The sequence below is a fragment of the Callithrix jacchus genome, chromosome 19, assembly GCF_049354715.1.
Source record: "Callithrix jacchus isolate 240 chromosome 19, calJac240_pri, whole genome shotgun sequence".
Lineage (NCBI taxonomy): Eukaryota > Metazoa > Chordata > Mammalia > Primates > Cebidae > Callithrix > Callithrix jacchus.
Genome location: NC_133520.1, coordinates 31,538,361 through 31,562,337, shown reverse-complemented (window position 1 = coordinate 31,562,337; position 23,977 = coordinate 31,538,361). Strand labels below are relative to the sequence as shown.

Sequence of the window (23,977 nt, the reverse complement as noted above, 5' to 3'; positions counted from 1 at the left end):
CTTTATATGTTGTGGGTGAGGAAACTGAGACCCAGAAAGGTACAGTGACTCAGTAGTGGTCAGTTACCAAGACTACTGACACTGAGACCACCGGCCTTACCCTTTTCCTTAAGGACAATCCACACAGTGTCCATTCCTTGCCATCACGTGCCAGCTTTTTTCACAACTCTCCAAGTCCCTTTCCAAATCTCCCTCTTCCTCTCGGGGACATCAGGGGAACTCACAAAGGATCGTCTCAGTCCACAGCACGTGCTCTCCTAGGCACAGTCGTTTTCCGGCTGGTTCCACGGGTGGCCCTTGTTCCTAGGCTCCCTTTGGATGCCCAGCAGCAGGCAGCAGTGCACAGGGAGATCGTTGTGCCCTCAGCCCTTGGCAAGCTCCCTAAGTACATGGGAAGTTCCAGACTCCTTGCTCCTGGCAAAAGGAGGTGTTTAAAATTTCCCACAATCCACCTGCACCCAGCTTACCTCATTACTCCCAGTCTGAGATCAGCTGAGCCCTCCTGGGGGCGGGGAGCCTGGGGCAGAATGGGTCTCCCTGGGCAGGTGAGAAGCAAAACTAAACTAGAGCCTGCTGTTGCCCCCCAACCCTCGCCATGCTGCTCCCCAGGCGGGAGGCTCCTGCTCCCCAGCTCTAGCCCGTTTACTGCTCTAGCCATTTACTCCGCTTCCCCGGGCAAAGCTTCTGCTTTGTAGACTCTTAGCATAGCCTGGCTGGCCAGTAGGGAGGGGAGGGACAGGAGGGAACATGAGGCAGATGCAACATGCACACTGATCCCCAAAGAGAGATTTGAGGCTGACCTCCTGCTCCTTCAGCCACTATTCAGCCTCCCAACCGGAACAGCACCTGCCCCTCCTCCAGGCTCTGGTGAGCTGGCTGGCCTGCTCCACAACTGCTCCATCAAACTCAAAGTTATTCAGTTCCCCTGTGTTTGAGGTTTTGGGCAGGGCACAGCAATAAAGGCCAGGCTGTGGACAGTGTGTGTGGCTGCCCTTCCATGCCCCTGCATCCAGGCAGCTGTTGTCAGACTAAAGTTTGTGGGTAGCCCCCAGCCAACGTCACACACAGTCCCCAGATCTGTAGCCCACAGATGTGATCAGTGAAAGGCTTTGTGGCTTTCATTTCTGTGCTCTTGGAGCAGACCTTGAAAAGCTGGCATCTCCTGCTGAACCATGAAGCTCTCTCCTGCTTTCCTGGAGATGAGGAACTCAGATTGGGTGCATAGCAGGGACAGAAAGAAGGAAGCCCAAGGAGACTCCAGCTTTGTCTGATCTCTCCTGTCACTATAGCTGGGACAATGTACCTCAGCTTCCCTGACTCTGAAGTGGGCCTTCCTTGCCTCCCTCCCAGCATGAGGAACAGAGATGGCATGAGTTTACTTTTTCCCTTTGCCCCACACGCCTTCAGAGCCTCATAACCTTTCTTCCTCTGCTGTCTGGTCCAGTGGGAAGTTTTTGTAGTTTACTGAACAAGGCATCATTCAATACCATTGTTTTACTGTCAAGATGAGAAAACTAAGGCACCAGACTGCTTGATTCTCAAACTGCTGGATTGGGAACCAAGAAGGCACTGGTAGCTTTTGAGGATGGGGAAGGAGAGGGATCAGCCAGCTTCACAATTCTCCAAAGACCCACGAAGTGAAATTCCTTTTGTGGGGTGGGGCAGGGTGGGGTTGCTGCTCTCTGTAGGACACCAGAAGCAGATCTGCTGAGTTAGGGATGCAGAGACATGGTTCTGGTGACCTTCCGCAGACCCGGCGGCGGACAGCTGGGCTGCCTCAGCCTCTGAAGGGCAGGGGTTTGAGATTCAACTCAGAGCTGGAAGGGAGGAGTGTAATTAATTATTGCCCTGCCCTGTTACCCCTTGGGATTCGTTCCACATTGCTAGCTGTCAGGAGAAGGCAACTTGGAGGCGAGGGGGCTGGAGCCTTTTTTCTCTGCTTCTGTCTGGCTTAGCTACTGAGGGAAGTCTGAGAGGAGGAAAACCCAGAGCTGTAGGCAGCTGCTTCTCCTTTGAATTCCCCCTCTCTTTAGAAGGGACAAAACAAGAGCACACAGCAGAAGGAGACTGAGGAGCTCCAGGGAGCTGGGTCACCCCAGTTCTCCAAGTTGGGTCAGGGTGAAGGAGAAAGTGCCTCCCAGCCTGCCCATGGGTAGAATGGTAGAATCGCAGCTCCCCACAATTGGAAGACACTTCAGTGTTGAGGCAATTAAGGGCTGGCTGTACCCAGCAGTGATATTCAATAATTCATCAGCCAGAAAGGAAGCTGGCCTGGAGTTTTGGAGGGCTGTGAGGGGCCAGGCATTAACTCTTTACTCTCTGGATCATGGAGATGTGAGGAGGTCTCAGGCCCTGGCCCAGAGGTGGGGCGGGGACACTTGGGGAACTTGGGGGAGCAGCTCCTCCCTGACCAACGTGGAAGAGCTTCAGTGTTTGAATCACTGGCACGGTTATGCTATCTACTCTGGTTGTCTTTATTTTTCAGAAGACAAATGGGATTCCATAAAGTAAGACAACCAGTTTAAAGATGAACCAAGCTAGGGTGGGAGATCAGAATGAAGTTCCTGAGTGATCTCCATGTTTTCTCTCCTGCACACACATGAGCTTGAACCCATTACCCTGACTGAAGTACCCCATGCCCTCCTGCCCTCAGCCTGCCAACTTAGGGCTTCCTACCTCCTCTCATAGGAATTAGGGACCACCCAGGCTCAGAGCAGGGGCTGGGAGACACTGCAGTGAGAGAATGGGGGAAGGAACAGTGCCTGGGCTGGAAGGGAGGAAGAGACGTGGACCTGGCCCCCTGATTTGTGATTTCCTTCCCTTGTCCACGAAGCCCTCTCTTCTATCTTTCATTCGTGATGGGAGCTGAGCTCAGGTAGAACCCCCACAGCCTTTCATAACTAGTCATAACAGGTTTTGGGATGGGGCTGGGTTTGTGGTGAGGATGGGCAGAGTTAAGCAGGAAAGGGAGCAGCATGGGGCTTGTCTCCTAGACATGCAGCCCAGTAGCTTAGGATATTCCAACAAACTTGCTTGGGGTAGGGAGGTGCCATCTTCTTTCCCCTTTGGATATAACTGTGGTGTCCAAGGGGGGAATGAGCAAGGGCAGAGAAGAAAGGAGAGAGCCAGTGTAAGGCTAGGCGGCAGCCACTGGCAGCTGCTCCCTGGCACCTGGAGAACTGGTGTTTTGACCTCCAAGGAGCACATGGAGGAGAGACAGTGGGTGTTGATGTTTTTAGAGACTGGGGGTCTCACTCTGTTGTTTTTTAGAGACGGGGGTCTTGCACCTCAGGTTGGGGTGCAGTGGTGCGATCATAGTTCACTGCAGTCTTGATCTCCTGGGCTCCAGTGATCTTCCTGCCTCTGCCTCTGAGTAGCTGGGACTACAGCTATGTGCCACCACGCCGGGCTAAGACAGTGTTGTTTGGAGGGGCTCCTTCCCACCTGCAAATACCTGGAGGTGCTGCCAGAGCCTGACTCTCTTTGACCTCTTCTTTCTGTGGCAGCAATAGGTAGGAAAACAGGGGGCCTTTGATGAGAAGTTGGTTGGGAAAGTGTATTTTCTCCTGGAAGTGGCAGAGGGAACTTCAGGAATCAGATGCATGAGGATGGCTGGAAACGTAAACTGAGTTGGTTTTTAATTGGGATGGGATGCTGGAGCAGATAAGCCTCCTTGAAAACAATGATGAGATCCAGAGAGGGAGGTGCAGAGCAGGAGCCAACCCTCTCCCTCCCCTCCCCTCCTCTCTGGCAGCAGAAATCCTCCCGGTTTTGGCTTGGAATTTGCTATCTGGAGAAAGAAGGAAGTGGGAGGGATAGGACCCCTTTCCACTTGCTTTGCACGAAAACCTCTCTCCACCTAATGAGCTGTAATGCTGGAAGCCAAGACGCCCTCAGGATGGGGAAGCCAGGCTGGGCTAATTCCTTGTCAGCAGATTCTCAGGAGCTATGGAAATGAAGCAGCTTGGTGTACAGCAGATAATCAAGAGAGGCCCAGTGGGTGGAAGGAATGGAGTATTTCTCTAGTCGTTCAATATTGATCACAGTGGGAGTCCCAGGCGTTCAGCCTGGGGGGTGTGAGTGCATGTGTGCGCATGCGTGAACATGCATGCCTGCAGAAGAGTGTGAAACTTCGGTTAATTTTGTCAGTCTTGACAGTGTAGTGCCAGGTATACTGCACGTGGTTGTGATGCTCCAGGGGGACGCTTGGAGATGAAGTGGTGTGGAGTTACCGCTATGTGAGGTGCTGCAGGGCTGAGGATGTCTCTTGAACCCCAGGAAAGCTTCAAGTAGGTGTAGAGATGAAGGCCTGGAAAACGGAGAGGATCTGCTTCTTTTCTTTCAAATATATTGGTCTTGGGACTTCCAGAGTGCCTGCCCCTGGCACTCCCAGCCCCATACACAGTCTTCTTAATCCTGGGACTATGTGTTTTTCACGTTTTCGTTCCTGCATCTGGCATATTTCTTAATTTGTTTTTAAGTAGAATGATCATAGCCATGATCTCTTGTGCATATGATGGTCTACATTTTTGAAAGTTTACAGCTATTATTTCATAGAGTTAATATATGTGCTGGTGAAGCGAACACTGTTATTTCATATAGGTAGAAGGTACCTCATTTACACACGAGAAAATGAAGGGCCCATGACATGAAGTCCCATTGCTAACTCAGGTTGGATCTTGGACTGCATGTCTGGCCCTGCCATGCTTGTTTCCATTGATGGCAGTGCCTTCGGGGCCAGCCTCATAGTGCTTAAGTGACCACCTACTGGACTGCCCTGGAGTTTAGGGCTGCTTCCGCCTCCCCCACACAATCCCCTGTACCACCTGAGATTTTCCCATCTCTTGGACGGGATTTGAGAGATCCATTTGGATACGTATTCTTGGATTTATAATCATGTGTACTTGACAAATGGAAGCCTTTTGACATCCCGAAAGGAAAGAGAGAGGAAGGAGAACACGGATTACCTACGCTTGTTTCCCTTTCTAACGTTCCGCCTCTTGTAAGTTCTTCTTGGTGTATAACTGAAATGAAAATCTGCCATACCGTGCAGTTTACTGGCAAAGGGAAAGAGCCCCGGCTAGACATTCTGTGTGCAGACTTAATTCCGAGGATTTCAGAGCTCCCGACGAGCAGGGGAAGCCCCTGAGCCTTCCTTCATTCCTACTCCCTCATGCTATCTTTACAGGGCATAGGAGAAGTAATTTAACTTGCAGCTTAAGCAAAGGCTGTGGGAGGCCCCTGAGCTCAGCTTGAAGAGAAAGGGGATATTTTTGCCTTCTAGAGGAAGAAAGCTTATTTTCCCAAAGCACCCCTACCCCCTCCTCCTTCTGTGCAGATGAGCTTAATTTTCTTCCCCTCCTACTGAAGGTGGATCAAAGCCAAGCTACATATTCAGTGGGGAGCTAGGGAGGGAAGCTGAGTGAGGGGGCGAGGGGGCGAGAGGGCAGAAGCAGAGCTTCTCTCATGGAAAGGAAGTAATTAATTTGAAGAGAGAGCTAAGATAGGGAAGCCCTTGGTGATAGAATGTCAACCCCCAAATGCAGGTGGTTAAAAATTAAGTCAGGGCTGGATAATTTTTTTAATTAATTCATTCAACAAATATTTATTGAGCACATATTATGCACGGGCAGGAACCTCAAGCGGGTATCAAGAGAGGGCCCAAGAAACTGAATTAGGGACAGGGAGAGGATGCGATCTGAAAACAGGCCTCCTGTCACCAGATAAATCATTTGCCAAAGTCCCAGGGAATAGCTGAATATACTGACCTTCTGGATTTAAGATGAAGCTGTTTAAATATGAGCAGCGGTTGACCCCAGTTAAATTTTACCAGCCCGTCTCATTATGGTTAAATAATAATGCTGTTCGTTTTTTTTTCCATTGGCTGATCACATTATTCCTGATCAATTCTGTGCTCAATCCAAAATATTAGATTAGCCCCTTCCTTTCAGGGTCTGTTGTGACATCACAGAATTGCCATGGCAACAGACTGTGATGTCAGCAGACTGCCTGGTGCTGCTAAAAAGAACCATGTTGGTCAAAAACAGAATCTGTCATGTGAAGACAAAATGGAATAATATAGAAAGCCAGAGGACCTGAAATGTGATATCAAAAAGAACATCTTGGCAGGACAAGATAGCAGTGGGTCTGGAGCCTCCTTTGCTAGAACTCTTTACAGAAAAGCAAAGAACTTAATGAGGATTGATTGGAGAACAGTCTTGCCTAGAAGCAGGGGGATGGCAGCGGTGACCTTCGGAAGGCCCTTGCAGTCCAAGGATCCTAAGACATGAAGGACATTAGGAAAGGGGAGCTCTGACCATCTTTAGCCGCTGGAGAATTCAGGGGAATTAACATCGATGCAAACCTCCTTGCTGCTGAGCAGATCTGTCAGTCACCAGCTGGAATGCATCATCTCGTGTCTGGGAAGATTTTCAGCCGTAAACACACGATGACCCCCTCTCAAGCCCCATTTGCCGCCCTCTTCCTCACAAGCCTTGGGAGGAAGCTCTCCTATAATATTGCCTGAGCAGCCTCATCCTAGCCACCAGCTCTGGTTCCATAACGTCCACGCCCATCTGGTCGACTTGCTACACACGGAGGGAAAGCAGCCCAGTGCTGTCGGAGAGGAGCATGTCAGGGACAGGGGCAGAGGAGCTTCATTCATTATGCTCCCATCCACACAGAAGTCTGGGCAGGCTGACAGAAGAGAAGGAGACCTGCTCAATTAATCTCAGCTTCTCAGCAGCGGCAGCAATAACAGCAGATGAATCTGGAGCTTCATTTAACCCTTATGCCCACAGGATCTGAAGGATCTCTGAGAAGCAAGTTGATTTTCAGCTCAGGAGCCTGTGTTGTGGGTTGGGAATTGGGGAGGCAGGAGGACTGTCTCCCTGCAAGTCGGGCTGGCATGAGTTTCTGCCGTGCAGATGGGAACACAGCCCCAGACTCCTTCGCCCGCCCAGCCACTCTGCGTCCTTAGCTCAGTGAGGTCGGACTACCTGGGAGTGCTACACCTGCTCTGTGTATGCCTGTCTCTCCATTTCAGCATTTTCTCCTTGGGAAGCTGCACGGGGAGGATATCATTCCCTCCTTGTTTATTCTGCCTCCAGTCCTCTGACCAGTAGCATTCTGGCCGAATCCCAGGAAGTCACAGGCCTACTAGGGCACCTGGACGACCCCTACCACCACCCAAGGAGAGTGCCCTCCTGGTTCTCCAGGGCCAGAGCCGGGAGGAGGGGGAACTGCTGGAGTCTCTGCCACCGATCCCTCTACATCTCTGTCACAGCCTTACGAGTTGGACTGGAGGACTTACTTCTCAGAGGCATGGTAGGAGCCGGGTGGTCGGCGGGTCCTCTGAGGCTGCCAACCTGGGGACAGAGCTTCCAAAAAGATGTTGAAGTTTCGGGCTGATCGACGGGTCAGGTAGGGATTTCTTCCACGGATCATGAGCCAAGTTAAGTCAGAGCAAGCTGAGACGGCAGCTCATCCTGCTTGGATCCAGGGGCTTCAGAATGAGGGGTCTGCTTGAGATGACCTGGAGAAGGAAGCACAGTTAGGTCAATGGTTGCTGCATTGCAGTGCTCGTGAAGGGGAAGCTATTTTGAAATTGGTAGTGCTGGGATAGAATGAGGACGTCATTTGTAGGGGTTGCTGGGTAGGAAAGTCTGGGGCAGGGAGAGATGTGCCATTCCCTAGAAGTCTTGTGATGGTTGGCAGCAGACTGTGTGTGTGTTTCCGCGTGTGTGTGTGTGTGTGTGTGTGTGTGTGTGTGTGTGTCTGTGCCAATGCCTGCAGGGAAGATTTCAGCAGTTACTGTCGGGAGCATGCAGAGCAGAAGGAGACTGGAGGGTTGGGGCAGGGGGCAGGTGCCCTGCACCACTAGGAAAAAGCAGACAACTTGACACCTCACAGGACACCTTAGTTGCCACAAACTGCTTGCCCGCCCAGGCCACCAGGGGGGACAGATTCAGGGGCAGACAAGGGTAACCGGAGACAGCTACTCTTCCTTGCAAAGACTCCCTGTGATGAAGTTGGGGAGCATGTTCTCGTTGGACCTGGGAGGGAGGTGGGAATAAAGTTTGGGAAGTAGGGAGTGGCCGATCAATGTGCTAGACTCAGAACCCAGGCCTGGTGGACACGTGCACGATTTTGGGTCCTGGCTGGCAAGCCTGGGCTGCAAAGCCCAGATTTCCACATGGACTGCAGGCACTGCCTGCTGTGCTTTTATCTTCTGGTATGTCTTTGGATTAGATCTGAGCATGATGGCTTTGGAAGCTGAAAAAGCACTCTTTGATATTATCTTTAGCTTTAGCAGACTGCCCTAGGGCTAGGACGTGTTCTGGGCTATTGAAAGGGGGTCCCCAAAAGGTTATTTTCCTTCTCTGATGCAACTGAAGGCACTAAGCTAAGATTTCCTTCCTCTGCTGCTGCCTGACCTGCCACTTGTCAAGCAGAGCCAGCCCTCTGCTGTGGGTGTGCTTGAGTGGCCCAGTCTCCGTGGCCTCTGTCCTAGTGCCTGCTCCTTACAGTAGACTGGCACCGACTCTGGGTTCTCTCTCAAGAGGGATGGGTGAAGACGACTTTAACTCATCGAGTCTCCCCACTGGCTGGATGGTCAAATCTCCACTGCTACATTCTTGCCAAGTAGTTGCTGCCTACAGAATTGATCTCAGTGGTTGCCATTGTGGTTTAGACCCCCTGCATCAGCTCCTCCGAGTTCTATCTGCTGCCTTCCTCCCTATCTCCCCTGAGAGCCTCCTGGGAACTGTCCTGACACTCAGTCAGCTGGAGGAGCCACAGCAGGGCTTCCCAAGGAGCCTCCATAATGCTGCTCCCCATCTGCCTCTGCACCTATCCCCCTTCCCTCAACCTCTGGTTCCTGCTCCCTTCTGCTTCCTGGCAGGCCATCCTCACAACACCCCACCCCACTCCTGGCCACAGCATCCCTTAATGAGATCGGACTGTTGAGCCAGCACTGACCTTCATGCCCGACAGCCCCTGAGGTCTCAGTGACATCAGGCAGCCCTTAGACAGGAGACCCTGGACTTAGGGGATGAGTGTGTCCAAACCCAAGCTCAAGAATGGAGTTTTTGAGCTCTCATTTTCTTTTAAGAAAGAGACAGAGCATAAAGCAGGAGAAGGAGGAGGAGTCCAAGGTCACAAGAAAGTTTTTTCAGCAAATAATAAGGGAGCATTTTTTTTCTGTGGTGCACTGGCAGGCGCCATTCCCGGGAGAGAACCTGCCATGCGCGAGGTCCTGATGTGCTGAGTTGGCTGCTGGAAGCCCTCTTCCCCACCCTTAGGATCACCACTGAGAGAGTTCAGTGTGGCTTATGTCCAGCCTCAGAGGTCTCTAGTAAGTCATTAGCACTGACTAGTGAGAGGTGACCAGGCTTCCTTTCTTCCTTTCCCCACTCCCTGCCCTCAGCCTCATCTGGATGTCAGCCCAGGGGCCTCCCATGGATCCCACTGGAGGACAGAGGCACAAGCTCCTTACAGGGTCACCTGTCCCTGTCACCACCCAGGGTCTATCTACCCATTGGCTTTTGTCTCTGCCTCTTTCATCTTTGCCACAATGTCTCTTTTTTCCCCTCTACAGCCACAATGAAAGACGGAACACATTTCTACACCCAGTGACTGGCCAGGTCCCAGAGGAAAACAAAAAATTTGACTTGAAAATGTAAGTTTGCCCCCTACTTGCCGTTTGGCCTTTCTGTCCTTAACCACAACCATCCCGCTGCCTCCTTGCAGCTGGGAAGCAGTAGGCAAAGGGGAGAGAAGGAAAGCAGAAGGGCTTTGCAGGCACCCACCTCGGTTCTGAGGACTGGAAGTATCTGAGACCCATCTGGCCTGACACCCTCATCCACTTTTCCTAGGGTCTAGCAGAAGCCAGGTTGGTGTACCCTGCAGGTTAAGCTGATGGAATAGAAGACAGGTGTGAGGCTGGCATAGCACTCAGGGGGCCTTTGAGGGAAGCGCTGAGAAAATCTGATATGGTCATGAGAGCCAAATGCTAATTCCTCTCACTGTGGATTCTGGCTCACTGAATGAAAGGAGAAAAAAAGGAGAAGAGGCTAATTAATTCACTCTCATAGGCCACTAGGCTGTTGTGTCTTTTAAAGTAGAGGAAAAGGTTATATGTATTATTTATTTTAAAAGTCCAGGGTCTAGACTTTGAAAATAAATGTTCAGAGCTGGGAACAGGTGGCTTGTGCTTATAACCCCAGCACTTTGGGAGGCTAAGGTGAGAGGATCACTTGAGTCCAGGAGTTTAAGACCAGCCTGGGCAAAAGAGTGAGACCCCATCTCTCTTAAGAAAAAAAAAAAAAAAAAAAAATAGCTGGGCATGGTGGCCCATGCCCGTGGGCCCATCTACTCTGAAGGCTGAGGTGGGAAGATAACTTGAGCCTGTGAGTTCGAGGCTGCAGTGAGTCCTGATTGTGCCACTGCACTACAGCCTGGGTGACAGCAAGACCCTGTCTCAAAAACTAAATAAAATAAATGTCCAATGTCCAAGATCACTGGCATATAATTTCAGAAGGGCTGAAGGAGTGGCTTCGATGACCCCTCACTGGCACTCAGGAGATCTAATTTTGTGCTGATGCTGAAACAGTGGGTGGGAGGGTGTGGAAAAGGGATGGGTGGTTTCCATTGTTTCTTGGCTCTCACCAGTCTCTTTTTTCTGGTCAACTTGAAATCAGATCGGCCTTGGACATGTCCAATAAAACAGGTGGGAAACGTCCGGCTACCACCAACAGTGACACACCCAACCACAACATGGTGTCCGAGGTCCCTCCAGAGCGGCCCAGCGTCCGGGTGAGTCCAGCCCTCCAGGCAGGCTGCTGGGCTGGAAATGTCTTCAGTGCATGTTTAGTGGGCTCTCTGGGAATCCTAGGAAATCAGAGCCTGCCCAGCTATTTCTGCAGGCTCCAAGACTAGGCAAGGTGACCCAGGAAGAGAGTGGAGAGTAGGAAGGGAAGAGGGCTCAGACCAGAAACTTGTAGAAGACCACCATCTAGACCAGGGGTTCTCAACCTCAGCACTGCTCACAGTCAGGGGCTGGATGAGACTGTCCTGTGTGTTGTGGGATGCTGAGCAGCATCCCTGGCCTCTGTCCACTAAATGCCAGTGGCACCTCTTTTCCAGTGGTGACTATCAACAATATCTCCAGACATTCTCAGATGCCCTTGGGGACAAAAATCTCCCCAACCTCATTGAAATGAAGGACATGAAGTGATTGAGAGCTCAGAGAGAGAGAAGGAAGGAAGAGAACCCCAGGAGAAGGAAATCTAGAGAACAATGTTGCAAAGGCTGAAAGTGTCCTCTGGGTTTAGTGGCAATGTGGTCACTGGGGACCCTGACAAGTGCAGTTTGAGTGGCGTGAGAAGAGCCAAAGACAGGCTGGAGAGGTAAAAGGGGAATGGGGGAAGAGGCCTAGGAAGAGCAGAGTGTAGAAACTGCTCTTCTGAGGACCTAGACACCAAATGGTAGTATTTCATCATATAACAGAGCACTCGCCAAAAATTAAAATGAACTGGAGCTATATGTATTAACAAGGATAAATCTTGAAAATATAATGTTGAGTAAAAAGCAAGTGGCAGAATATGAGGAATATGATGTCACTTATGTAAATGTACGGACATGAAAAGCAGTACTACATATTTATAGAAACAGCTGCAGTGGAAGTGCATAATCAAGGATAGGAAGCCTAATTTTGGGTCAGTGCTTGCCTCTAGGGAGGGAGGAAAGGTAATGAGACTGGGGAGGGTTTGAGGAGTTTTTTAGCTCCAGTTGTCTGGTTTTGTTAGGGAACAGCAACTTGAACTGATGATCATCGGATCATTCCCTGCTTTTCTGAAATGCTTGAGATATTTCCAAAAAGTGTTTTTAAAGACACGTGACTGTGAAGGGAAATGGAAGGGCAGGGAATGGAAGCTAGAAGTTGACTCAGGACGGGAGGGAGGTTTCATTCGTTGGTTTTGTTTGGTTTTAAGATGTCAGAGGCATGAGGGGAATGGGCCAGTCGGTAGTAGGTTAAGGAGAAAGAGGACAGGAAGTAAGTTACATTTCTATGGAGACAGAGGGAGTCAGATGCAGAGGTGCTGTTAGACTGGATGAGGAAAAGCCACCTCTTCCTGAAACTGCATTAAAAAAGGGTGTGTGAGGCTGGGGAGTGGGTGTCTAGGAAATTAAAGAGACGCCCACACAATGTGCTCAACTTGTGCAGGAAAGTAGGAGGTAGGGTTTTCTGCTGAGCAGAATGGGGTGGGTGGGGAAGCATCAGGCTGGGGGCTGGGAGAGAAGATATGTGAGACAGGTTTGGGGAACAGGAATGACGGTCAATGAAAAACACATGAAACATTGCCCTATAATTTCAAAGGATCTTCTGGGGCAGTAGAGCGTGATTCTGCGCAACCCCAAGCCTGGCTGTGAGAGCAGGAAAGGCAGGTAGTTGGATTAGCCTGTTTGCCGAAAGCTGTGGCAGACAGATAGGAGGCTAGGAGGTTCAGGAGTTAGTGGGAGGTTGCCGGGAGTGGTAAATTATGGGTGGCAGCTTCTACATCATGGAGAGAGGAGGTAAAATTATGAAAGAGTTGCACTGAGAGAAAAGGGAAGGATTTAGGATTTGCGTATTCTTAGAGTAGTGGTGACTTCTTCCATTAGAAAATCTCAGTCATTATATGTGTATTTTTGTTAGTCATGTTCAGATAAGAATTTTATTTCCCAGTTGTGGGAGTACTTTATAATAAAGCCCACTTTATTCCTTACTTCCTTCTGCAAGCAGTTGCTGAGTGCTCGTTATGGCTGGACACTTTGCTGGCTCTGGCGATAAATGTGAAAAAGACAAAAGTTCCTCCCTGCAAAGAGTTCATGGTGCAATGAGGAGATAGAAAGCTGCACTGTGACAGGTTTTACGCTGGGGTGTCCAGTCTTTTGGTTTCCCTGGACCACAATGGAAGAAGAAAAATTATCTTGGGCCACACATAAAATACACTAACACTAACAATATCTGATGAGCTAAAAAAAACCAAAAAACAAAAAAAGACTCATCATGTTTTAAGAAAGTTTGTTTTGGGCTGCATTCAAAGCCATGCTGGGCTGCGTGTGGCCTGCAGGCCGTGGCTTGGACTGCACAGATGTGCGGAGAGCCGGATGTAGCTAACCGCTCAGGGGGATCGGGGCGTCATGGAGCGAGGGTGTCTGCAGCAGACTTTCAAGGATGAATTGGGATTTGATGGTGGATAAGGGAGGATGGGTCCTACCTCAAATGCCAGGGAGCACACTGCGAAAGACACAGGAGAATGGAGAGAAGCAGAGGCAGGGCCTGTCTGGTAAAGGGGCAGAAGATGGGTGACGGGCCCTGCCAGGTCTCACAGATCTGTCTTCTGTGCTGTGCTGAGGAATCCAACCTCTCTCTTAAGTGCTGGGTGCAAGAGAGAATAAACAGGATGATTTGTGTTTTGGAAAAAAAAACCTTAGTTCCTTGTAGAGGGCGGACAGCAAGAAGTGATGAGGACCTTTAAGACACCAATAGTGGAATCTGAGAGGGAAGAGTGGATTTGAGAACTATTAAGAAGACAGACTCATCAGTCCTGTATACATGATTGTGTAAAGGAAGGGAGGGAACAAGGGACCCATGTAAGACAATGCTGAGTTCTGGGGAGGGGGCTAGGTGGCTCATGGTACCATTCACCAGGATGAGAAATACAGAACAGGCTTGGTTAGAAGGAGAATGAGTTTGGTTTTGCACTTATTTAATCCTGGCTAGACAATCAGGTATAAAATGGGTTGGGCTGGGAGACAGGTCTTGGCTATAGTGTAGGGAGCTTTTCTCATGTTGCTCATAGCTGAAGCAGTGGGTATAGATTAGATAACATGGGCATGATGTAAAAGTGAGAAAATAAAAATAAAATAATAAAAGTGTGGTTGAGGCCCACCTACTTGGAGAGTGGAAGTAGGGGAGATTGAGAAGGAGTGGCCATAGATGGAGGTATTGAAAGGAAAATAGTAGTGTTGTAGAAACCCCGAGAAGTGTTTCAGGAAAGTCAGGAAGGTTGAGATTGCCCAGTGCTGAGTGGTCAAGGACTGCGTGGCCTTAATTCCATAATAGTGCAAGAGCCATTTCAGAAAATAGGTAAAGAAAATTTAGGAGCGATGGAGAGAGAAAGTTGAGACTTGGCCGGGCGCGGTGGCTCACGCCTGTAATTCCAGCACTTTGGGAGGCTGAGGTGGGCAGATCAGGTCAAGAGATGGAGACCATCCTGGACAACATGGTGAAACCCCATCTCTAAAAATAAAAATAAATTAGCCAGGCCTAATGGTATGTGCCTATAGTCCCAGCTACTTGGGAGACTGAGGCAGAATGGCTTGAACCCAGTAGGTAGAGGTTGAGATTGTGCCTCTACACCCCAGCCTGGCGACAGAATGAAAAAAAAATGAAAGTGAAAAAGAAAAAGAAAGTGGAAACTCTTCCCAGGAGCCTAGTACTGACGAGTAAGTGAGGGAAGGTGTTACCTCACAGTGGACAGTGGGCATGGGATTGAAGGGGGAATTTGGATGTGTGTGTGGCAGTGTGAGAGAGAGAGACACTTTCAGATGGACAGACTTCAGTCCATTTGCTAAGGAGAAGACGTCAGTGGAGGAGGAGGCATCACAGACATATTTGAGAGGAGATGCTCGGTGGAGCTTAGTCTCAGAGGACACGGTGGGTCAGAAGTGTCAGCCTTGGAAGGAGGGCAGCACCTCTTCTTTTGACATTGGAGGAGAAGAGGCAAAGATAGTGGTAAGGACAGTCATTTTCTAGGTAAAAGGGTGAGAAATTGAGGGAGTGTGTGTCTAATAGCGTTGAATTTCTCTGTCAAGGAGCAGGTCCACTGTGGGGAGGGCAGAGGCAGGGGAGGTTGGGGGGTGGGGAGGATGGTGAGGGTGTAGAGTGGAGCTGCCGTCTGGGGCTGAGCCCCCTGGAATTGGGACGGCAGCTCTGTGGCAACCTCATCTATACGGCAGTGTGATTTTTGTTTTTTTCTCCAACAGCACCATAATCTGGCTCTGAGTGCAGGGAGAGTAGATCATTTGATGAATTTGGAGTGCTGTATTGAGTTTTAGAGAAAATGAGGTAGGAAGACAATAGACTGGGTTTGTGAGACTCTGGTTGATAGACTCCACCATGGGGCCTAGGCTTTGTGGGGAAGTAGCTAAAACCAGGAGGAGCTGATGGATCCAGAAAAAAGGAGAATAATTGAGGAGCTGGGGACCTCAATGAAGTAGAAAAGCTGATGTTGAGTTAATGGAGTGAGAAAGCCCAAAGGGTGGAATGTTGGGGTCAGAAAGCAGGAATCCTGGAAGTGAAGATAGCAGCAGAGGGGCTTGGGGTGCTGGCAAGATTAAAGCTGTAACCCTGGGAGCGCATGGCTGGAGTGCCGTGGAGACCCTGGGAGCATGTGGCTGGAGTGCCGGTGGAGACCCTGGGAGCGCGTGGCTGGAGTGCAGGTGGAGACCCTGGGAGCGCGTGGCTGGAGTGCATTTGGAAACCCTGGGAGCGCGTGGCTGGAGTGCAGGTGGAGACCCTGGGAGCGCGTGGCTGGAGTGCATTTGGAAACCCTGGGAGCATGCGGCTGGAGTGTAGGTGGAGAGTGCTAGAGATGAGGACATCAAGGCGGGATAAAGTTAGGACATTGATGGGTCCTGCTCCCGAGTAAGGAGATTTTCCGCAGTGATGCAAGACAGAATGAAGAAGACTGACATCAAAACCCTTAGACTCTGAAAGAATGATTGAGAAGCAGACAGTGATGAGAAGGATTAAACAGTGGGACGTCAGGCAGTGATGCTTCTAGAAAGGTGGACTGTTGCCAGAGTGTGGAAGGATGACAGTGGCCATGTGGCCACACAGAGCTAGGAGAACACCTGTCCCTCTTCCCAGCTCCGTGTTACATTGGGTATGAGATGACGCATGGGCCTCTCAGAGGAGGAGGATGCAGGGCATTAACTTCCAGAATGGGGAGGGAGTAAGGAGGTTGGGAGTAGGATAGGCCAGAGGGAAATTAGAAATCTTATTATTTTCACCTTCCCCTCCAAAAAAAAGCTGTGAGACAGGTAAGACTATTGTTTTTTGGAACTATTATTTTGAGCCCTAATTTAGAAATGAGAAAAATTGCCAAAGAAAAATTGCAAAAATTGCCAAAGTCCCTGCCTTTGAGTTAGTAATAGATCTGAGATTCATACCCGGGCTCCTTGGTGTGAGGGCACCCAAGGGTTAACCCCATAGGGATAGCAGCTCTAGCAGGGTGGCTCCCTTGCAGACACAGCAGAAAGGTGAAAGGGAGCAAGGCCAGCTTCTCTCTCTGCCCCCAGGCAACTCGTACAACCCGCAAAGCTGTCGCCTTTGGCAAGCGCTCACACTCCATGAAGCGGAACCCCAGTGCACCCGTCACCAAGGCGGGCTGGCTCTTCAAACAGGTGAGGCCACCCTGCTGTTCTGGCCACCTTAGCCTCCACCTTCTCCTCCTAGAATGAGATTCCTCTGTGCTTATGACAGTCTGTGTGTTTTTTTGGTATGTCGTCCTGCTGTCTCTGTGACTCAGTCTCCTCATAAAGGGCTCAGAGAAACCGAGTATTCTTCCAGAGTCACACAGAAAAATTTGTGTCAAACTTGGGAACCCAGCCTGTTTTCTTAATGGGTAGATGCAATGACCTTGAAACATGCTGGGTCCCCAAGCCCCTGAGAGCAACCCACTAGCTAGCTCCCCAGCAGGTCCCGCTTATTATGGGGGGATAGGTATGTCTCCTGCAAGTCTGGGGTCCACTGATTGGCACCAGACTGGCCTTGCCGCTATCCCTGCCCGCCCTTCCGCTCACTCATTCTGCCTGTCTCTTGCCTCTTTTATCTCCCCAGGGGAGGCACTGAATGACAGAACTGGAAGGTCACAGGCAATAATCTAATGTCAGTTCCTTGCATCTGAGGTCTCTGAGGGTTGCTGCCTTGCATTAACAGCAGAGCCGCAGCTAGGGCCAGGATGTCTTTATAATTGATGCGGTGCCCTTTTCCCTGCACCCCACCCCCTGTTCCCCGTCCAGCTTGCAGCCCTCACATCTGCCTCTCCCTGTCTGCTGTCCTGCAGGCCAGCTCCGGGGTTAAGCAGTGGAACAAGCGCTGGTTCGTCCTGGTGGATCGCTGCCTCTTCTACTATAAAGGTGAGCTTGGCCCTCGGACCGGCAGGAAGCCAGGACCCACCACTCTTTCTCATTCTGCCATACCTCTGAGCTCGGCTTTGGATGGGCACCAGCAGGGCAGATGTCCCCACTGTGGTCCCGGCACCAGTGGCAGCAGGATAGAAACAAAGCTCACTTGTTCGCTCACACACTCTCACTCATTCAGTTCACATTCAACAATGCTTGCTAGGTTTCAGGCAGTGTGCCAGCAGTACACTGGGTGAACAAGGTGGTCATATGGGTGGCGAAGTCCTGGAGGAGTGGGGCGAGAGGACAAGGACAAAGAGGAGGAGGTCACCAGTCACGACTAGTAGGTCACCTATTAATTGGAGCTCGTGTGTGTGTGGCTCTTCCTCCTGTCCTGCTGGAATGCACAGTCCCATCTGTGAAGGCAGGAATTTTTCTCAGTGTTCATCGCTGCTGTATCCACAGCACCTAAGCCACTATGTGGCATTTAGTCAGTGCTCAGTCAATACTGACTGAACATAATATCTCCACTTTTCACCTTCTCTGCCCACCCCAATACCCTTTACCTCTCCCTACTCTCTGTTTTTAAAAGTTGTGCCAACGCAGGCTAAGGGTGCCAGCAAGCATTGATGTCAGTGATGGTGGCACCATGCAGATGCAGGGGACGAAACAGGTGTGAGGGATGAGAGGAGGGAGGGCACAATTGTTATGAAGCAGGAGAGGCTGTTTCCTTCACTTCCTTGACCCAGGAGGGCACAGCCCTGATTTCCAGGCCTCCTGAGAGCAATTCAGTGAATCATTAACTTCAGCAAACAAAGGTTGTACCCAGTGACCCTATAGAGCACTGCTATCCCTGGTTGCTGTACTGCAGCCACCTGAACCCCAAGGAGAGAAATCAGGAAGGGGCTGAGCATACACAGTGCAGACCCAGAGAAAAGCCCAAGACTGAGGGAGGAGACTCTGCCCAGGTCCAGGACCCAGGTGCTGAGCCTTCAGGATAGGGGGCCACACTGGAGCCAGAGTGGGAAAGAAACTGGGAGGAAAGTGGGGGTCTCTGCAGACGAGAGTGTTTGGGAAGCAGTAGGGGTAGAAACTCCGAGGGCTGAGAACCCAGAGGCTCAGGAGGTGTTTGGTCTGAGTCTTTACCAAAATGGGGGTCACTGTTCACCCCATTTAGGGGACTCAGGACTCCCCTAAATGCTGGCCTGGACTCCGCCAGGCAGGGGCTCCGTCTCTGGAGGATGACATCCTCAGGTCTCCTGAAGGCAGCCCTGGGGTTTGCACCTAAGTGCCTCCTCCTACTTTTTTTTATCCCCTCCTCCAGATACCATGCTGGGGTCTGGACAGAGAAGCTGAACTGTGGGCCAAGTATCATGTAGATGTGATGAGGAAGAGAAGAAGCAGGGCTTGAGGAGCTTATAACCCTACAGAGATTTCTTCTGAACCCTAGCGGAAGGCCTTTCAGCGTCCCCAGCCTGGGGGGCAAATAGTGATCCCAGCGAGGTGGGGAGGGTCTTGCCATGGTCTCATAGTTGTCCCCACTCCTGTCCCACAGAGCACTCCCACGATTTCTTGCCTCCTACTGACAGCTGGAGGCCCAACTGGCCAATTCATCAGGCTCCTTTGGAGATTCGGGATGAATTACGTAATAGTGGGACTGTTAGCCAGATCCCAAGGAGAAGAGGGCCAGAGCACTCAATGCAGGGGTGCCTTTTCCTGTGGAGACATAGAACCTCGGCAGGGATCTGCAGCAGGAGAGGGCAGAGCAGGCTCTGTGTGCCAGGGAGAACCTTAGAAAGAGTTTCCTAGAGGCGCCAGAGAGCAGAAGGTGGGACAGTCCCTCTACCATGCTCTGTCGAACCACCTTGTTACATATGTCACTGCGGGGATGGTCTCGTTTAGTGAGGCAGGATAGATAGGATAGTGGTCAACAATGTTAGCTTGGGAGTTGACTTTTTGAGTTTGAAGACCAATTTTACCACTTGCTGCTGAAGTAACCTTGGATAAATCCTCTAACCTCTGTGTCTCCTTCCTTACTTTACTATTAGTATGAAGGTACTAATAGTACCTCTTCATGGGTTTGTTGGGAGGATTAAATCCATTAAGACATCTCATTCAGAACAGTGCCTGAACAGTTCCAAAGTATCTGCTGTTATTTACGTGTTGATTTCGGCACTAGAATGTGAATTCCCTTAGGGTAGGCACTCCCTCTCTTGTATTCACCTCTGTAGTCCCAGTGTCTGGAAAAGCATCTACAGGGCCATCACGCTCCCTAACTCCAGGGAGTGTCCTCTCAGAGCGTGTGTGGTGGCTCCGTGCCTGACAAATAGGAGGTGAACAACAAATATGTATTGATATTGATCACGGAGGGGCAACAACTCCTCCCAGCCCACGCACACACCTTTCTTGTGCCTCCCTCTCTGACAGATGAGAAGGAAGAGAGCATCCTGGGCAGCATCCCCCTCCTGAGCTTCCGGGTAGCCGCAGTGCAGCCCTCTGACAACATCAGCCGGAAACACACGTTTAAGGTCAGTTGGCCTTCCCCTCCCAGGCCAGGTGAGGGAGGGAGGCCTGCTCTTCTAGAACCTATGGGAATGGAGAAGGGTCAAGAGCCATTGCCCTAAGGAATCCCAGGTGTTGGTGGTGATAGTGGTGGTGGGGGGGGGAGGGGGAGTAGCAATGGTCGGTAGACTCAGCGCAGTCTCTTGTAAGGCAAAGACAAGGCTATACTGGGACCTTCCTCCTCTCTTGGGGGCCTGGCGGACAATTCTCCCCAGAGTGGGCCAGTAGAGATGTGTTTCAGCAGCACCACAACTGTCACTGGGGCAGGAATAGTTATGTCCTGAGTCCTTGGACCTTTTGCCCAGTGCCTGCCCCTGGGAAATTCCTCTGGGCAGAGGCAGGAGCGGGGGCTGATGGGGTTCTGAGATCTTTTCTGGAAAGGCTTCCTCCCCACCGTGGTTTCAGGGAACTGGACCTACCCACAAGTCAAACATACTCAAATTTCAATCTTTAGAGATTATTAGAAGTTGAGTTTTATTCCACTCAAGAGCTGCAAACCTTATGAAGAAACCATTTGAGAGAACCAGCGCACAGGAAAATAGGACTTTCCTGCCCGCTCCGTGTCACTGCCTGGAACCCCAGAGCCACCCGCTAAAGATGTGCCTGCAGCTGGCTCATCCTAGGCCAGTGCTTTTCCACATTTAAAAATTCATGACCCATCAAAAACCATAAAAATCTCATGCCCTTTTGTATTTTATGATGCAAAAATCATAGGTTCCTTTTCATTTTCCAAATATAACATTATAATATCAACGACACATTTTCTTGGTACAAAGCCCTCTCTCCCCCAATTGAGAATTGCTGTCCAAGACCCTTCAAAGCTATGATGTTAGACGACATGACCTGCAGGTCACTCCTTGAGCTTCTAGAGCCTTAGAGACTCTATCCCTTCCTGTCCTTCAGGCTCCAGTCATCTGGCCACAGAAAAGAGCTGGGCAGCAGGCACAGGGGCCGCTACAGGGAGCAAGGAAGGACTTACTTGGCACGTAATTAGTTTCCAGCCTCCCGGGGTCTTGTATGCCAGAGGTGTGAGGAGAATGAACAATTAATAAAACTCTGACTCCAGGGAGCCAGTTCTAGCTGGGGAAATAGGAACAGGCTGTTTAACCAACAACAAGGAGTCCTGTTATACACAGACACACATACACACCACCCACACACACAATCAAACAGCCTGTCTCACCCTCCCCACCAGACCTGTGCAGAGACACAGACATGCTCCAGCTTGGATCTCTGCCTGCAGCAGGCGTGAGATAAACCTTCCCGAGTGACTGACACACTCCTCCATCACAGACCCCAGATACCACCTCTCTGCCCACCAGCTCCTCACCTCCTTCCCCTTCACTGAGCTGCCTCTTTAAAAACTGACTCCGAGGGCTGTGCTCAGTGGCCCACAGAGGGTTCTGGTTGTGGCTATTCAGTGGCCTTCACCAGGGAAGGGAGGGGAGCTGAGACAGATGGGAGGCTTGTCCTGCTGTGGCCACCGAGTGAAACTCTTGGATGGCTAAGAATGAGCCAGGAACTGTTCTTGCCCAGGCTACCACTGAATGCCTTAACCTCTTTCTAACTCGGCCCCACAGAGGCTCCGGGGGCTTTGCCCCTCTGGGACATCGCCCTCAATTCCCTGGCTCCCTTTCATAGTTCCAGGCCAGAGCCCCTGCCCACTCCCCATCAATGGCCCTGTCTTTTCCCAGGCCCCCTGCTTTCCTCTGTCACAGCACTTGTCCCTGTGCCTCTGCTCTCTCCTTGTTTCCCGTGGCATGTTTTGTCCCCCAGTGTGACTGTCAGCTCTTCAAGTGCAAGAGCCCGTCTTTGCCTTCCTTGTGACTGGTGCCCCCAGTGAGTTCCTCACACACAGGCCTCTCCCTGGATGCTCACTGAATCAATGAATTCATTTACTGCCCACTCCCACCCGCCCAAGACACACCCACAAGCCCTGCCTATGTGTCTCCTCTTTGCAATAACTCTGTGTTCTCCACCCAGAGGATTTGCTTGGGCCCCTGGTCTCCCTACCTTCATCAGTTGCAAGTCCCAGCTGCCTTCTTACGGCCTCACTGGCTTTTTGACAACACCTCCCCTGCCCTCTCCCACACCTGCCCTGAGCTCCACGCACAAGCTAAGCCCTCTGCCGGAGAGTGGGGACCAGAGGAAGGAGGCCCATCCCGGCTCCTGTTAGAAAGAAATTGAGGGCTGGGAACAGGTGGAGGTGAGGTGGGATCAGCTGCAGCTGAGGAACCTTGTGAGCATTTGGAGGGTGTGGGTTTGATGTGGCTGCTCAGGAGAGCTCTAGGGTATCTCAACCCCTAAAGACTCAGGATTTAGGGCTCAAGGGGTCAGAGGCTGGAGTGAGGCTCACACTTGAGACTCTGAGTCACTACTAGATGTCCCCTGTCGAGTGGGCTAATCCAGGCTACCGAGGATCTCACTGGGGAGTATGCTGAGATCCCAGAAAGAATTTAGTCCTGTGGCCTCTTTTCCTTGTAGCCTAAAAACTTCGAGTTTCACCAGGCAGACCCTGTTCCCATGAGATAGATGCATCAGTGAAGGCCAGAGCAAAACCACAACTCGTCTGCAGTTACAGAGCTGGTCGGGAGCAGAGCCAGGCTTAGCACTGCGATTCCCTGACTCACTCTCCACACCACCAGCCCAAATTTCCCTGGTGCAAGCTCTCTACACCCCACCCCTTGGTAGGCGAAACTGGGAATTGCTGGGTGCTGCTGTTCCCAGTGGGGATGCTGATTAGAAGGGGACAATCTGAAAATCCCCCCTTCCCTGTGCTCCTCACCGTTTCCTGCTGCGTCGTCTTCTGTCTCTCCCTCTGGTGTTCGGTTGACCTGTTCTCTGCTTCTCCTTCTGACCGCGTGAGGACCCCTCCTCTGGACAGGAGCTCTCTTCTGGGTTCCCGCCCGCAGTGCCTGCTCACAGTCGCCAACTAGGTAGTGTGCTCCATCTGTATGCCAGTGCCTGCCTTTGCATGCCCGCGGAGAGTGGCTTGGCTGTCTCTCCACGTGGAAGAGACTAGCTTCTCAGCAGTGAAGCTGGGGCTAAGATTGGCGTGTGCTCAGGGGGTCTTCTCTCCCAGACATGGGGTCATTGCCTTTGAAATCAAACATGGCATTTGCTGGGAAAGTGGGTGTGATCATTGTCCCTCCTGCTTTAATCACCCCAGGTGGGGCAGGTAGGCTGACCCAGTTAATGGGCTGCCTAATGGTGCCCAGAGAGCCAGCCAAGGTGGATACCTGGGTACCAGTTGGAGCCCCCGGGGAGGCTGCAAGCTGCCCTTCTCACCTTGCTCCTGAGTTCCGCATGGGGAAGAGCCCAGGTGCCAGGAATGGCCCAACTGACTGCCCGTTCTGTGGGCGTCTGTGTCTTCTCCCGACAGGTGACTGTGTGCTGGGTGGATGAGGCCGAGGCCAGCTCCACGCGCTGCCTCTCCCCACAGGCTGAGCATGCCGGCGTCCGCACCTACTTCTTCAGTGCCGAGAGCCCTGAGGAGCAAGAGGCCTGGATCCAGGCCATGGGGGAGGCTGCTCGAGTACAGATCCCTCCAGCCCAGAAGTCTGTGCCCCAAGCTCTGCGGCACAGGTGAGTGCCAGGGAACTGAGAGTGGGTTGCAGAAAGAATAAAGAGGAGAGTGGAAGACACTCCCAGCTCTGGGCCATTGCTAATCTCACTGTGCCTGCCTGAAGCCCTGGAGAGGGTGTGAGCCACCACCTTGCATCCAGGTGGGAGGCCTGGCTGAGTGATTTCAGAGCCTGAAGTCTCTCTTCCCCTAGCCAGCTCCTCCTCCTCTGTCTGAGCTGGAGGAGGCCAAGAGGGAAGCCAGGTTCCATTGGGGCCTGGCCAGGAGCCAGAGGTCAGGGACATTTGCACGTTTTTCTCAGCTGTGTGTGTTAAGCACACTATCTTTGGAGGAAATTAAACTCAGGTTTGAATCACAGCTTGTCCACTAGGCTGCAGCGTGACCTCAGTGTAAGGGACTTACCCTCACTGAATCCAAGGTTCCTCTGCTCAAAACCCAGCAAATACAACTCTACCTCATAGAGTTGTCATGAGCCCTACACAGAGTGCGTGTAAAACACTTGACATGCAATAAACTCTTAGCATATGGCTGCTCCCATCACCCACCATCACCCACGGTCCCAGCGTCTGTCTCTCCCTTAGCTGGGTGTGGAGTCTTGAGTTAGGTGCTAACGGGGATCCAGGAGAAAGGGGTTTCCCAGTGTAGACTCCAAGTCCA

At 51.3% G+C, this 23,977-nt stretch overlaps 1 protein-coding gene across 50 annotated transcripts in view; it reads left to right on the top strand.

Moving 5' to 3' along the window:
* Positions 1-23,977, top strand: part of PLEKHA6 (pleckstrin homology domain containing A6) — a 159,950-nt gene that overhangs the window by 95,203 nt on the left and 40,770 nt on the right. For 34 of the 50 annotated variants that reach the window (XM_008985510.5, XM_078356950.1, XM_078356942.1 and 31 more), the window contains 6 exons: positions 9,599-9,679; positions 10,701-10,815; positions 16,351-16,455; positions 17,118-17,190; positions 19,603-19,703; positions 23,180-23,322. In XM_008985510.5, the coding sequence (XP_008983758.3) occupies positions 9,599-9,679; positions 10,701-10,815; positions 16,351-16,455; positions 17,118-17,190; positions 19,603-19,703; positions 23,180-23,322 (618 nt within the window). Of the gene's footprint in view, positions 1-6,611; positions 7,423-9,598; positions 9,680-10,700; positions 10,816-16,350; positions 16,456-17,117; positions 17,191-19,602; positions 19,704-23,119; positions 23,323-23,977 lie in introns of those variants that run through there. The other 16 variants (XM_078356928.1, XM_008985494.5, XM_078356925.1 and 13 more) reach the window with 3 other exon arrangements.